The sequence below is a fragment of the Corvus brachyrhynchos genome, unplaced genomic scaffold (genome assembly GCF_000691975.1).
Source record: "Corvus brachyrhynchos isolate BGI_N302 unplaced genomic scaffold, ASM69197v1 scaffold8, whole genome shotgun sequence".
In the NCBI taxonomy this organism is placed as follows: Eukaryota; Metazoa; Chordata; class Aves; order Passeriformes; family Corvidae; genus Corvus; species Corvus brachyrhynchos.
The window spans coordinates 1007733-1022570 of record NW_008240031.1 but is presented as its reverse complement, the minus strand read 5'-3'; the positions used below and the strand labels follow the sequence as shown (position 1 = coordinate 1022570).

Here is a 14838-nt window from a genome sequence, read left to right as displayed (position 1 = left end):
ACTGATTTTAAAAAGCAAAACAGAAAAGACTTGTCAGTGCAGGATTTTTTCCTGTCTTTAAGGTATGGCATTATACATGCTGGTGGTATAGGAAAGTACCTCAGTGACTGGATCCTTGAGGGGGAACCTCCATTTGACCTGATAGAAGTAGATCCAAACCGCTATGGAAAGTGGACCACTACAGAATACACAGCAGCCAAAGCAAGAGAATCTTATGGCTTTAATAACATTGGTAAGAAGATATATTTTTAAATACATTTATGTCCTGAAGATGAATTGCAGCAAAGCCTCTATCTAGATTTCTCTGTTTATAGATGTGTTTTCTATCTTGGATGATGATCTTAGTATGCTATAGCTTTTGGTGATTTTTGTTTTGTTTTGTTTTGTTTTGTTTTTTTCTCACTCTAGTTGGTTACCCTAAAGAAGAAAGATTTGCTGGGAGACCAACAGAGAGAACCAGTGGGCTGTACGATTTGCTAAAGTCAAAATGTTCAATGGGATTTCATGCAGGATGGGAGCAACCTCATTGGTTCTACAAGCCTGGAGATGCGACTGGATACAAGTAAATGAAAGACTACTTTTTTTTCTCCCCTGAAAAATTTGCATGATAGCAACAGGCAGGCAATTTAAATTAAATGAGAAGCATGCATTTATCATTAATTTCAGGAACAGGTATCTATTAGATTGATGTTCCATTCTTGCTTTTTCCATTGTTTAGAATACATTTTATTCTGATAATGCAGACATTTCAAAACACACATGAAGGTATCTTGTAACTGTTCTAGGTTTGAGATACCAGGAAGCAACCTAGCTCAAGGAAGAGCTTGGAAAACAACTTGTTCATTATAAACGTGTGTTTTTCTCCATCTCTTACTATTTGACCAGCAGCACAGTATAATATTTTCTTGAAAAAGTTCATTCTTCTCTGTGTAAGTGTCTGGTGAGGAGGAGCCCTATCTTCTTTTGGTATTTTTTTCCCTTCTCTATGTCTGCCCACCCTGCCTGCATCAGGGAGTTTCCAGCAAATAAATATTTTCTATGGGGATATTGGAGCCTAATCTAAATGAGGCTCATAAAGGAATAAAGAGACACATTTTTCTGTTCAGAAATTAAGCCTTTGAGACCTTAAACTTATATAAATGATTCATCAACAAAGTATGCTTAAATTTACTCATGACAGACTTATTCTAACACTTGAACAGTTCAGTTTATTATACGAAGTGGCTGATATAATATCAACCCATATCTTTCTGTGTTGTTAAAGGATTTTAATTATTAAGCTGTGTTAAACTAAGGAAAATATTGGGTAAGGTACCTACAATTAGAAAGTCTATCTCTTTTGGATGATTATTAAACTGAAAAAACTGAAGACTACATTTTGCTGAAAAGAGCACAAAATTTCTAAATTGTGTTTTATGTGTCTAAATGCTCTGTTTCAGACCCAGTTTTCGGCGCACAAATTGGTTTGACCCTGTGGGTCGTGAATATAAACAGGTTATGGAAAAAGTTGGTGTGATTGACCTGTCACCATTTGGCAAGTTTAAAGTAAAAGGCACAGACTCTGTTAAGCTACTTGATCATCTATTTGCAAATGTTGTTCCAAAGGTAAATGGGACAGTGGTAACTGTTGTAATCTAGAACTTAGACAAGATCTGTTTCAGATATGGAAAATGAAGCATAATATTATTCCCGTATATCTCAGATACCAAATACACAGATCCTTTGGAGAAGTTTCTGTGTCAGACGTATTGCACTCAGTTAAGACCACACAAGTGGAGTTTATACTAGGGTACTACCTAGTACCTAGTAGTAGTTTATACACAGAAGTACCTTTTGGCAGAGATAATTGAATCAGAATGGATGAGGTTCGAAGGGACCTCTGGATATCATCTTGTCCAACCCGCTGTTGGACAAGTATCACATGGAGCTCGTTGCTAGGAGTTTGTTCAGATGGCTTTTGAGTTAACTGGGCAACTGGTTCCTATGCTTAGCCACTTTATAGTAAAAAATGTTTCCTTATGCTCAGACGACCTCCTGTGTTTCAAATCTTCTCCTAGAAAGTGCAAGTGAATCTTACATGGAATTTTTTTACAGTAGAATAGCTTGGCAGCTGCCTGCCTAAATTGTGGCAGCTCGAGCAGCAGAGCAGAACAGTGGAAGGGGCTCTGACCATAGCTGAATGAATTCCCAAGGGAGCAGCTATGTTGGCTTTTTTTAAATGCAACCTATTGTTTTCCTCCACTCATATTGACTCTGCTTTACAGCTGGCTGCCTGGTGCAGGCAGGGTTGCAAATATTCAGGAGATTCTGCTTTCACCTCACATGTATCGTTTCTTCACGAGACGGCTGTTCCTAGATCCTCAGAGTATGATCCTGTTCTCAAAAATGGCATACCATGACAAACTACCCCGGGTTTCTCATTCTTGGTCTTAAAGTTTTGGTAGGGCTCCATGAATTCTTTTTATTTCCTGCTTTGTGAACCACTCTTCTGTAGTGTCTAACTTTAGAGATACACCTCCAGCAAGTAGATTGTTCCTTTCTGAAGTGACCCTGTGGTTCCAGGATGACTTGGGGTCGGTCGTTTCAGCACAGAATTTCTCTAAGTACTTGCAGTAGGTGATGGTTTTTGTTGCTTCAGACACCAAAGAGAGAAAACATAGGGAAACAACAAGTACACTGAGACTGTAGTTTTGAAGATAGAGAAGCTCTTCTGAAAGGTTAAAGTCAACTGAATGGGAAGGCACAAGATTGATATCCTAGGAGAAAGAAGAACTTGAATTGCCATGTAGTCATTTTTTACTGTATTAATTTTGTGATAACAATATAAATTGAAAGTTTGTCTTCAGTCTAGCTTGGGGTAGAGGCAGAGTAACTGCGTAATCAGTGGACATGGATAACACTTGCTGAATATATTTATGTGGTACAGGGAAATCCAGATTAAATAGGAAATTATGAGAACAGCCAAGTGCTTTCTATGGAGTTTAATCAGCTATGGTAAGGGAAAGTTAGGGGGCAAAGCAGAAGGTGCAGTTTATGAGTCCACTTAAAAATCCAGCCTTCGTAACAGTTGTTATTTAAGCTGCCTGATTTTTAGTACCATTCATGCTTGCCTCCATCATAAAATAATCCAGTGGAGTTACCAGAGATATACTTGTATTGCAACTGGACTGAGTGTGACCAGCATCAGGTCCTGAAAATTCAACTATATGCCTGTAATATGCCAGTAACTATGGCATAATTAATTAATGTAATAAGACCTGAAAAATAATCTTAATATCAGAAATATTTTTCAGGTCTCTGTTCATTGTATGGAATCTGGCCACTGACAGGGTTATTGACAAGGTTCTGTGAAAGTAAAATGAAATAAAAGAGACTAAATTCTGCATCTGAAACCAGGCCAGCACAACAGCCATGGCACATTCATATTTCTGTTTCTATGGATGATATATGTATGAACATGTGTGTGTTTTATGGTCACTGCTAAGTAACTGTTACCTGAAATTTTGTCTCTAGGGACTTTTGTCTCTGATTCAAATGTGCAGAGATATAGATTCATAGTCAGCAACTACAAAAAATAGAAAAGCATATATAAATCAGGGCCACAAAAGCATAAGCCAGCTCAGTATTTCTCCCTTTATAGTAAGGGGAAAAGCGTATTTTATTCTCTTGGGACCTGAAAACCTTATTGACAGGATTGAAAAAGAATATTCATGTCAATTACATGGAGAATTTTTTATTTAGATGAAGGAAACAAACTAAAGTTGATTGAATTTGAATTGAAAATGCATTCTGAAAACAAATGTAGCCTAAGACTGCCTTGTGTAATGCATAATTAAGAAATATTTATAAAGGTCTTGATTTATCTTATTTTTAAAATTTCCATTTTTTCTATAAAGGAAGAAGTGAAGTTTCTACTCTAAAGCTTAAGATTGGCCAGCTGTGTATCTCTCCACTCCTATTCTGGCATAGCAGAGCAAACATTAAAAAATTGTTTTTTCAAATAAAGAAAAATAACCGTGTATTTAATGACGTTTAAGAATTCAAAGGTTTTATTTTGCATTCTTAATAATCACAAATTTTACTCTGTAGGTGGGTTCCACAAATATAAGCCATATGTTAACACCCAGAGGAAAAGTTTATGCTGAGCTAACCGTGTCTCAACTGTATCCTGAAGAATTCATGCTTGTAACTGGATCAGGGTCAGAACTCCATGATCTGAGGTTAGTGTATTTTAATGCAGTAAGTACATAGTGCTATACAGTCACATTAGTACAGAAACATTTTTACTGAGTTCCAAATTCTCAATTATTACTCAACAACTTTTTCACAAAGTTCACGAGAATTCTACTTCTTTATTGATTTTAGTTTCTTAGAAAGTTGGTTGACTTGAATTCCGAAGTATAAGCACTTGGATATTGGATTATCGCTGATGTAAAAAGATGGAGAACTTGCTAACAGTTATGTAATATACTTTGTTGGAGGTAGTTCTTGTTTTGTTGTTGAACCTGTTTGTCTTTGGCATTGTATGATGTAACACAGCACGGCTGTTCCTTTCTAGTGTGTTCTCTTACGCAAAAAAAAGAAAATTGGCTCTTAACAGGGACGACCCCAGAGGCACTGACCTGGCCCATACAGACAGGCAGTGCAGTCTTTGTGATACTGTGGTACTGTCTTCTGCTTTGGGCTCTGGGGTCACAGAGTGAAACAACAGAAAGAAAGAAAAAAGTAGAAGCAGTTGCAGGATGACTTCACAAAATAACTTTTCATAGATGAGCATTGGAATTGACATTTCTAGTGCTCGTCTTTACTGGAGGCTGCTGGCAAATCAGTTAATCAAAATGAATCAACACATTAAAGACTGAAATGCCCTAACTGGCAAAGAATAATGTACTGTTTCATAGCAGCCTCACAGTAATCAGTAGGAACATTGCCACATTCAGGAAACAAATGGCAGAGCCAGATCTAACGTATTTAATTCTACAGATTTTCGGCAGTCCTGTTTGGTACTCGCTAGGCCTGAGATCTTATAATACTGCTTAACAATGTAGTACTCTGTAAGATTTTTAAATATACCCATTTTATTTATTTTCTGAGCTTCCTGAAAGATAATTTGCAGCTGTTGTTTTGGATTAAATCCAAACTGAACTTGCTGCCAATACTTTAAATGTTGTATTCAGGAAGGAACAAACCTGCTTGTACATTTCTGTTGTCACAGCAATTTATTTAGAGACTTCCTGTGTTCATCGTGTTTATTCCTTACTCTTTTTGTATCTTGACATTTTATTAACAGATTCTGGATCCAAAACCAAATCAGTCATCATTGTAGGAGATCACTTATTTCTCTTACCTTAAAAATACTGTTCTACCCATTTAAATGCTGTTCTTTCCTGGCTGTATCTCAGATGCCTGTGTTCCTGTATCAGTGTCTCACCAGAAAACTCTTTTTAACATCAAGGTTGGATTTGTCTATCTAATGTAGCACATAGTTTTTTTGGTTTTGAGAGTGTGGGACTGGGAGCTGCTGGGGAAATGAACACTAACAATAAATAACTCCTAGTAAAATCTTACTAAATTCATTTTTTTCAAAAGAAGTGTAACATCGGTGTTGTGTTTTATGTTCAGATGGATAGAAGAGAAAGTAACAAGAGATGGATACAAAGTTGAAATAGAAAACATGACAGATGAGATGGGAGTACTTAGTGTAGCAGGTCCGTATGCACGACAGGTCCTCCAGAAACTGACAAATGAAGATCTCAGTGACACTTCGTTTAAGTTTCTCCAGTGTAGACATCTGAAACTTTCCAATATTGCTGTTACTGCCATTAGGATATCTTACACAGGTAAGCAATAGAAAAAACATACACTTAAGAAAAGAGACAATGAATAAAATAATAAGTGTCACTAAAGTTATGTTGAAATCTAAGTCTCATCATGTATTCATAAGAAGTAGGTTTGTTACACTTTACATATAAGTATGGGTGGAATCACAGTACATTGATTTTCAAATGTGATATGGTCAGGGTCTGTGCTGAGTTTTCCCAAGACCTTTTTCTCTAGAAATAGCCTATAGTGTAAATATTGATTTTGCAAAACAAAAGGCCAGTTCTGATAACCTCTTTGGTATTTGCTGCAAAACCAGCGTCAAGAATTGGTTTTGGTTTACTGTATATTAGTGTTTGTAATGTGCCTTGAAAATGTAATGCTGTAGTGCTTAATGTTTGGCTTTCCCAGTTACTTTTCACTTTTATTTCTTTTTACATCCATTTGGAGTGTAATAGACTGAATTCAGAGCATTCTGAAGCAGCTGAAGTCTTCGTAATTCATATTCTCTTTCTGTTGTGCTAAATATGTTACAATACACTCATTCTTATTTACATTCAGTTACATTTGCTGTTCACTTGCCAAGTCATCATCTGTTTATAATGTCCTTAATTTATCATTGTGACTTTGTTACATGACCTTTTCTTATCAGTTATTTTGATGGTTTTTTTACCCACAGTTTTCAGTTAACAGTTTAAATTTGAATAATAGTACCACTGCTTAAATGTAGGGAACAAATCCTCTGGTAGTTCTTGCTGGGAATTAGATTTGCTATATGATAGAATTGACTCTACAGTGTGAATTAAGAGAGCATTGACTCTCACTTTTGACCAAGGAAAGGAGTGTATTTATTAGGATCATTTAACTGAGCTGATAAAAATAATAATCTTGTTTGTGTAACAGGTGAATTGGGCTGGGAGCTCTACCATAGAAAGGAAGATTCTGTACCTCTTTACGGTGCAATCATGGAAGCTGGCCAAAAAGAGGGAATTGATAACTTTGGAACATATGCTCTAAATGCTTTAAGGCTGGAAAAAGGTTTCCGAGCCTGGGGAGCAGAGGTCAGGAAATAGAACTTCCTTATTATTCTTTCTGGAGGTTTGGGGTTTTTTGGAGGGGGCGAGTGTTGTGTTAGTGGGGTTGTTTATTTAATTTTTTTATTTTCTTGTGACTATGCAGCTTTTAGTCATAGTTAGCATAGCTGTTATTTGTACCAGTTTCTCAGTTTAGCATTAAAAGAAAATTTTCCTCAAGCAGGAAAAGCTGCTATAATTTTTACTGGTGATTTTCTAAAGACAGCTGGTGTAGCCCATTGCATTGCTGGCAAAGAAACACTTATTTTGATTCACGGATGGTTTTCCCTCTTGTGTATAACAAAATTATGAGTGTTTTGCTGAGCTCTAGTGTTTTAAAATCAAAGGTTTGGCTGACAGGTTCTCAAAATGTTTTATTTCTGTAATAACTATGTCATGAGAGGCAAATTCTTTTTGCTTCAAAATGTATTTGGAACTTTTTCATTTCCCATTACCTTGTTCCTGCAGAATTTGCTCACTCATAATGAAGAATTACTCAGGGGGCCTAGAGAATTTTGGGGGAAATCAGTATAATTTCATTTTACATGAACCTTTTCCTTTGGAAATGAAAGAACTCAAGAGGTTGAAATGGTGGGAATTTAGGGGTCCTTTTGGTTTGCCATGTGCTAATTATTTTCATTCTTTCTTCAAGTGCTGCCTAACAAATTACTCTCCCTGCACCTCATGGGAAGGTGATGAATGAAATTTGCTTTGTGTTTTATTTCCCTCTCCAGCTAAGCCACTCGGCTGTATTGTAAATGGTGTGCATACCTCAGTTACTCAGTCTTCTGAGGTTCCATTCTGCTTTGATGAAAAATCCTATTTCTTACTGAAATGTGTTTACTTTCCATATGGAAACTTAGATGACTGGTTTACACATCCATATGGTACATTGAGCGTGATAGTAGATACACTGAATCCCATATTGGAAGCTTGCAGGGTATTCAGACAGAAGTTGTGCATAGTGGAAGACTTTGACACCGGAGTAAATAGAAGGATGTATAAAATGAATAAATAAACCCCCCAAGCCAAGAGCTATGATGGTCCATCATGTATGGATGGTGAATTTGTATCTTTTAACAGATGAACTGTGACACTAATCCCTTGGAAGCTGGACTGGAATATTTTGTAAAGCTAAACAAGGTATGTCTTATTATTTTCAAAATGCTCTATTATGTCCAAGCTTATTCTTTAAGTGTTTGAACATGAAAAATGCCATTAGCTGGAAAACAAAATAGATTTAGTAAATGAATGACACAACTATAGTTATAATTACTTTATAAGTACCAACTTGTTTTAAAAAATCTTTCCCCATGTTTCTTGCTAACAAAATTATACATTAGATCAAGAAGTTGCAAATGCTAAATGTTGTCTATGTGATAAATAACTCTTTGTGATTTATTTTCAGAGAGAAATTTTAGTCATGTACTTTTTTAAACGTATAGTATATATATATATTTATATGTACATATATATATATACACAAGTTGAATGAACCTGTTCATATTGTGAAAATATTCTACCTGTTTGTTCTTGTTAAAGCAGATATCTCTAGGATTTTTTTCCCTGGCTACCACTCTGGTACAACAATTACTGAAAAAACTATAATTTTTAGAACTGCTAGGGACAACTGATAACAGTAAGTTAAATATAAGTTAAACTAGTATATTGGTTAAAAGAATAATTAGTTGTTCTTGGAATTTTTGAAGAGGTCCTCTGCTCATAACTTGTTTTCACCTGATTTGAAGGCTAGAGAATGGAGCTAGTTGAATTTAACTGTGCAGTAAAAAAGAAAAGAAAGATGTTACTCTATCTCCTTTGATCAGCAAGCTCACTTTTCTTGTATTAATATTTTAGGAATTCAAATTCTGTTTTAGTCCAATAGATACAATAAATTGCTTGTATTTCTCTTTCCTGGTCCAAATGAATCACAAACCAAATGTCTAAACTCTGTCAAATAGAGACCTTTCCATGAAATATGATGAAATCATGTCCTGTGCGGATCTAAAGCCATCTGCTGCTATCTCCATCAACTCAAACAGCAGTTGGCTGCACAATGGATCTGAAATTTCTATCATGAAAATTCTGGTCCTAGAGATTTCAAGTGAGGTACCCTAAGTGATGGGTTATTTCTGACTTAATCTTTTGCTTCAAGTTTTAATCTGTAAATTAAAGTATATGAGCGAGATGAAGAAGAAAATATGTTTGCAAAACATTTAAACTTGACAATGTTGTAATGTGATACAGTGACAAACTGTTATTATTTTTGCTTCTTTTATACCTGAAATGGTAATAAATTAGATAATAAATAGTCCTTGATATTTTTGCCATGTTATGTGGAGGCGCTGTAGAACTGATAAGAATCCCAAACTTTAAGTTACAGCTCCACATAAAAAGCAAATCCTAAACTTTGCATAGGAAAGAATTATGGAAGCATGTTAAACTTAAAAGGATGCTTTTATATTATGAGACAACTTCACCAACCATAACAGGACAGTCCCAGGAAGGTGGTTTTCCTCTCACTGTTGAACCTGTCTATAGAAGGTAAATTTCTTCAACCTATGCAGGAGTGAGGCAGGGTGCTCCCAAGGATGTCAGTGGCACTTCCTACATGTAGTGGAGTTACAGCTCTCTCTACTGGGTAGTACAGTTTTGCCTTAATCAGAGGAAGTGACACATGCAAGGGAAATGCAGAATTTTATAGATTAGGATTAAGCTGTGTTTACCAATCAAGGCCTTTTCATTTTGAGGAGAGATTAGCAGGATTGCAGGGAATCGAGATAAAAGAAAAAACGTTATTATTACTTGTTTTTCTTTCCACTTCCTTTTGATACATCTGTTTGTTTTCCTTTTTTTTTTCCCCCCCTTTCCTTTAGTGTAAATAGGAAAGCAGCCATAAGGAGGGAAAGCTGTTGCTTGCCAAGATATCCATGCAGATCATACGAAGGCATTAATGTGCAGGAAGCACTTGATTCTTTACTGCTCTGCACACTTCTCCTCATGGTTGAAATGCAGGGTTGGAGCAGTTCTCCAGAGCAGATACTCACATTGTAGACAAATGGGCATGAATGAGTCTCCTGCAGAAATGCAGGGTGTCAGCCGAAACATTTGCCAGTTTTGCTAAACTAATGTGAAAAAGGAAATAATCAATGTTTTTTTATTGACTCAGATGAGGGCAGTTGTGACTGTATGTTGACGCTTCAGAGGTACCTGAGCTAATTCAGCTATTGGAAGCACTCTAAACACTGCAGCATGAAAAGCAGTGTGAGATTATTTACTCTGCTTCTTGGCAGTTTGAGTCCCAGTTCCATGCCTCTGGTTTTGTTGCACCATTCTTTACAGGCCGCCGTGACTGAACACAAGCAAAATACTCCTTTGTTATCTGTTTCTATTGTTGTGGAAACTTTCCCCTCAAAAAGGGGCAAACGAGATAAAAACTACAAGCAACATATACTTAAATACTTCTTTTTGACATTTTGGTCTGTTCGGCTCCTCACAAGGATCATTCCTTTAAGCATGCGCCCCCAGCTGGGGAAAGTGCTGATTTCTGTGTAAATTAGAACCAGAAGGCACTGTTGAGTTAATTACTAGAGTGCTTCTTACTGTGCAACAAACAGCTGAAATAGCTCACAAAACTGTTGTGAAAAGACTTCAGCATCAGTGAATCTCGAGTGGTATGTCACAGAAAATGAAAACACTTTCTAAACAGATTAAAATGAATGAAGAGCCAGATGCCAGTGAAGGTAATACGATCAAAAAGAATTTTAATTTCTACAAGAGGACATTAAAATATCTGGGGAATATATATGAAGCAATGTAAAGTCCCCATAAAATCCTGGTAGTCCCTGTGTTTAGAAAGCTTGGTATATAGATCATCTTCATGTACAAAAAGACTAGTAGTTTTTTTGTGATGTATCATAGGAAAACCTTAAAAGCTTAAGCTGACTTTATTTTTCCTCACAGGGTATTAAATTATGACATGTCAATAAGTAAATCCATTTCAGCAGGGTTTCTGTGGCAAGTTTCATTTTGTCAGTAAGTCTGAGGCATTGTTCTAGGTGGTTTCCTCTAGACTCTGCTTGATAATCCCTTTTCACTAATGTTAGTGTTAGTTGCTTCCTGCACAGATATCAGGATGGGCTGCAGTTAAACTAAAGTGGAGGGACACTAACAGGATTAATGTATAATTTAGAGTATAAAATGCTTTCATAACTTCCCAACAAAATCCTGTCCAGTTTAGCAATGGGATTTTTAAAAATATCTGTTGTCTTTCTTCTGGCTGTTCAATTACATTTAGTAAGTTAGATAAGTTGTTAGATAGCCTCATCTCATTAATAAGCACTCTGCTACTAAATATTCAATAGAGTCCTAATGTTAGTTACTGTGCCAGGAAATACACAGAATATCTTTTAAGAAGAAAATATGCAATTCTTTTTGGTCCACATCCAAGAATACTGTTCTGCACATTTGCACTTTCTCAGGTTTTTGAGTGCTCGAAGATGTAGCATATCACCTCTGAATGCTTAAAACAGCCTTATTTTCCTCCTGACTGCAATGGACCAGAAACTCTGTGAAACTTGATGTTAAAGGCCTTCATACCAGCTCACAGAAATTAATTTTTTTCAGAAGGATTTTTCTTGTGAATCCAATAATAACAACATTCCTGAAGAGCTCAAAGTCTGCAGTTGGCTGTTTGTGGGTATGTGCTTGTGTTGCTATATCCAAGACTGCCATCTCCTGGTCACACTCTCTGCAGCAGCAGAGACTTGGGAACAGCACCGAGGCTTGGGAAGGGAGTGCAGTAGATGAAGGAAAGCCTTTGGAACTCTGCTCTAGGGTGCTCTTATAGGCCAGGATCCGAGTACTTAACCCATATTTCGTTTGTTTCCACCAGGAGAAACTACTGCTTGCCAAGGCAGTGTTTCTTTGCGTCAGGCCTCTTCATGTACTGGGGCAGGTTTTTTGTTCTCAGTTCCAAACTTCTTTCCAGATTTTTCTATATACAGAATATTTTTTTTTTCTTTTCTCCTTTCCTTGTACACTTATCACTAATTGCATTTCATCTCCTCCAACCCTGCTCAGTAACTGCCTGAATGTCCTTTTGAAAGCACACCTCTCAGGCTACAAGTGCTACCTCTTTTTCTCACCTTGACATCGGTGGTTTTTACTATGGCACCTGTTAGACACATGAGAATTTAATTGCTTTGGTATGCATTATGAATAGAAGTTTTGTCACGCCCGTCAGCTTCTTATAGGTGAGTGAATGACAAGATCCAGTCCTTGAGTATTGACCTAACCTCCAACATAACAATACGTAAGATATTATCTATCGGGAAACTAGGATGAGCAGTTCTAAGGATGTGTCTCCACCCTTTTATTCCTTTGATATCAGGTTTAGACTTACAGTTTTATGCCCTCCACTTTCTAGTCATTTGTTTCTGTCCTGGCCACTCTGCCAAAACTGTCCCTCAGTTGTTTAAGTCCAACTTGTGTTCCCATGGTCTTGGTGTGGAACAGCCTCAGCTTCAAGAATGCCTGTATCTCCCCCTGATTGCCATTGTCTGCCCTTGCTTCACTTCTCCAGCTTGCATCCCTTCGTTCTGAGAGGAATGACTACAACAGTGGTCACTGACCCCACTCCATAACCTGGAATAAGGTTGTGTTTCATGCCAGCTTTACTCCACACAAGAAAGGGAAGAGGAGGAAGAAAGAACAGAGGCTTTACTGAAGAAGGGATAGGGATAGGAAAAAGGATGGAGTGATGGATAGGAAATTTGGGATGGGGCATAGTATTTCCCCCTCCCACTTTCAATCCCCATTTATTATGCCTATAACATATTAATTGAGTCTACTTTTCCACCTAAATCCTGTCCCCATTCAAATTTAAGTTTAGGAGTGGAACCATATTCTATCATTACTTCATTTGGTGTCCAGAGGGTCAAAAACCAGAAGATTTATTCCATAAATTTACAGCTGAGGAAACATGTTAGAAAGGGTCTGCAAAGATTTTGTTGTATGTATAAAATGCACATCTAGGTGACTCCCTGTCTGCTTATTGGGCCATGTAAAGGAATAAGCACGCACTAAGATAGGGATTTTGAGCCAAAATAATTCAGTAATTCATCAGTTGTTTGTATCATACCAATTTCCTACAGCTGACTGCATACAAGAAAGGCTTAGGTAGATTGAATGAAAGATGCATTGGTGCAGGTGCCATACATACAGACTGGCCATCTCCCTTACAAAACTCTTTTGTGCTGTGTAAGCTGTAGCTTTGATTTTCTACAGAAAAAGAAACTTGTCAAATATTTGCTGTCTGAGAAGAAAAATTGTCTTCATTTGTCAGGCTGGTGAGGCAGATATAATTTGGAGTGTTACCCTGAAATAATTAAAAAGCATCTAGCTAAGAAAAGTTTCAAAATACTGTATAGAGGCTGTCTCCAGTGTGTTGTAACGTTATGGTTATAGCAGATCACAGCAGCTGTGCTGCCTTACTCGGTTGGGTGACTCTGTGTTCATAATTTGGTTCTATGCCCATAGTCCTAAGTGGTATACTGAATAAATTACAACCGTTCCTTGTTGAGAGAGTTGTATGTCTTCACTGCAAGTTGCTGTTGAACAAATACAGCATATTTCTTTTTAGATACTTCGACTTTATTCTGATAAACGGCACAGTCTAAAATTTTTTGACAGGTCTGTAGATAATTTCTATGCCTTTGCTTCCCTTAACTAGAAGAGGTTTTTACAGAGGATTGGAATTAGGATTGGGGTGCCATTGAAAGCCAGGTATATTTGAAACACAGTAAGTTAAACTCTTCCAGGTATTTCACTGTGAAAAAAGTCTCCTCATTGGTTATTGTCCTCTAAACTCTTTTTAAAAAACAGTGGGTTTATCTTGTGCTATCAAACACATGGCAACTAACACGAAGTAAAACCTGATAAGAAGGGTAAGGAAAATACATATATACAGCATGTTAATAGATGAAAATCAGTGGTATACCTTTAGCTATGTGCTATTTTAAAAATTTAGCTGATTTGTCTTTGTGATAGGATTTTCCATTTTAATATGTGTGTTATCTAACACACAAGTAAAAAGGAACAGCCCATCTTTTTATCTGGTGAGCTGCACTCAAATTAAATGAAGCTAAGCAGTAGATATTGTCTTTATCTTTGGTGTCTAAGAACTGTTATTTTATGTGAAAACCATTACATCTGCCAAAACTTAATGTTTTGGGAACTCATGCCAAGACAATGGAATGTCTTCTGTATTTTAAGCTTAGCTTTGTAGGACTGTCTTTACTTCAACTAGTATAAACATTTTACATTTTTCCTACATGTCAAGTCTTTTTTTTTTAAACTCTGACAGTGAAGAGCAGCTTTAAATTTTGTATTTGTTCAAGGTTGGAATTGTTTAGTGTTTTCATTTATTTCTCCTCTTTTTCTTCTCGTTTTTGGGTTTGTTTTGGTTTTGTTTCTTTTAATATATATTCATTTATTGGATTATACTGGTTTAAATACGATGTTTCTTTTAATATATATTCATTGATTGGATTATACTGGTTTAAATACGATTTTTTTGCATTATATTTTGCATGACAAAATAAAACAAATGGAAGCAATATGCAAACTGACTGTTTTTCTCCTAGAAAGAGGAAGCAGTCATTACCAAAATAGCCAGACTGAGGTTGAATGCGTCAGCTTCCAAATCCTGTCTTGATTGGAATGCACATACACTTAAAAAGAAAAAATGAATAATGGTGGAAATATATTAGTGTGCAATTGACATGGGTACCCAAGAACTATAAAAGAAGTAAACTGAATTAGTTGCATTCCTATTGTTGGAATTTAAGAAGGTGCTTTAAATATTTAAATATAAATATATATATATAAATAGATAGAGATATCTCTATCTATAGATATCTATACATATCTATAGATATAGATA

General features: G+C 36.4%; 1 protein-coding gene across 1 annotated transcript in view; it reads left to right on the top strand.

Moving 5' to 3' along the window:
* Positions 1–14838, top strand: part of DMGDH (dimethylglycine dehydrogenase) — a 39003-nt gene that overhangs the window by 19751 nt on the left and 4414 nt on the right. The window contains exons 7-13 of the mRNA XM_017743721.1: positions 63–232; positions 409–562; positions 1440–1605; positions 4090–4220; positions 5623–5840; positions 6724–6881; positions 7977–8036. Of these exons, the coding sequence (XP_017599210.1) occupies positions 63–232; positions 409–562; positions 1440–1605; positions 4090–4220; positions 5623–5840; positions 6724–6881; positions 7977–8036 (1057 nt within the window). The remainder of the gene's footprint in view (positions 1–62; positions 233–408; positions 563–1439; positions 1606–4089; positions 4221–5622; positions 5841–6723; positions 6882–7976; positions 8037–14838) is intronic.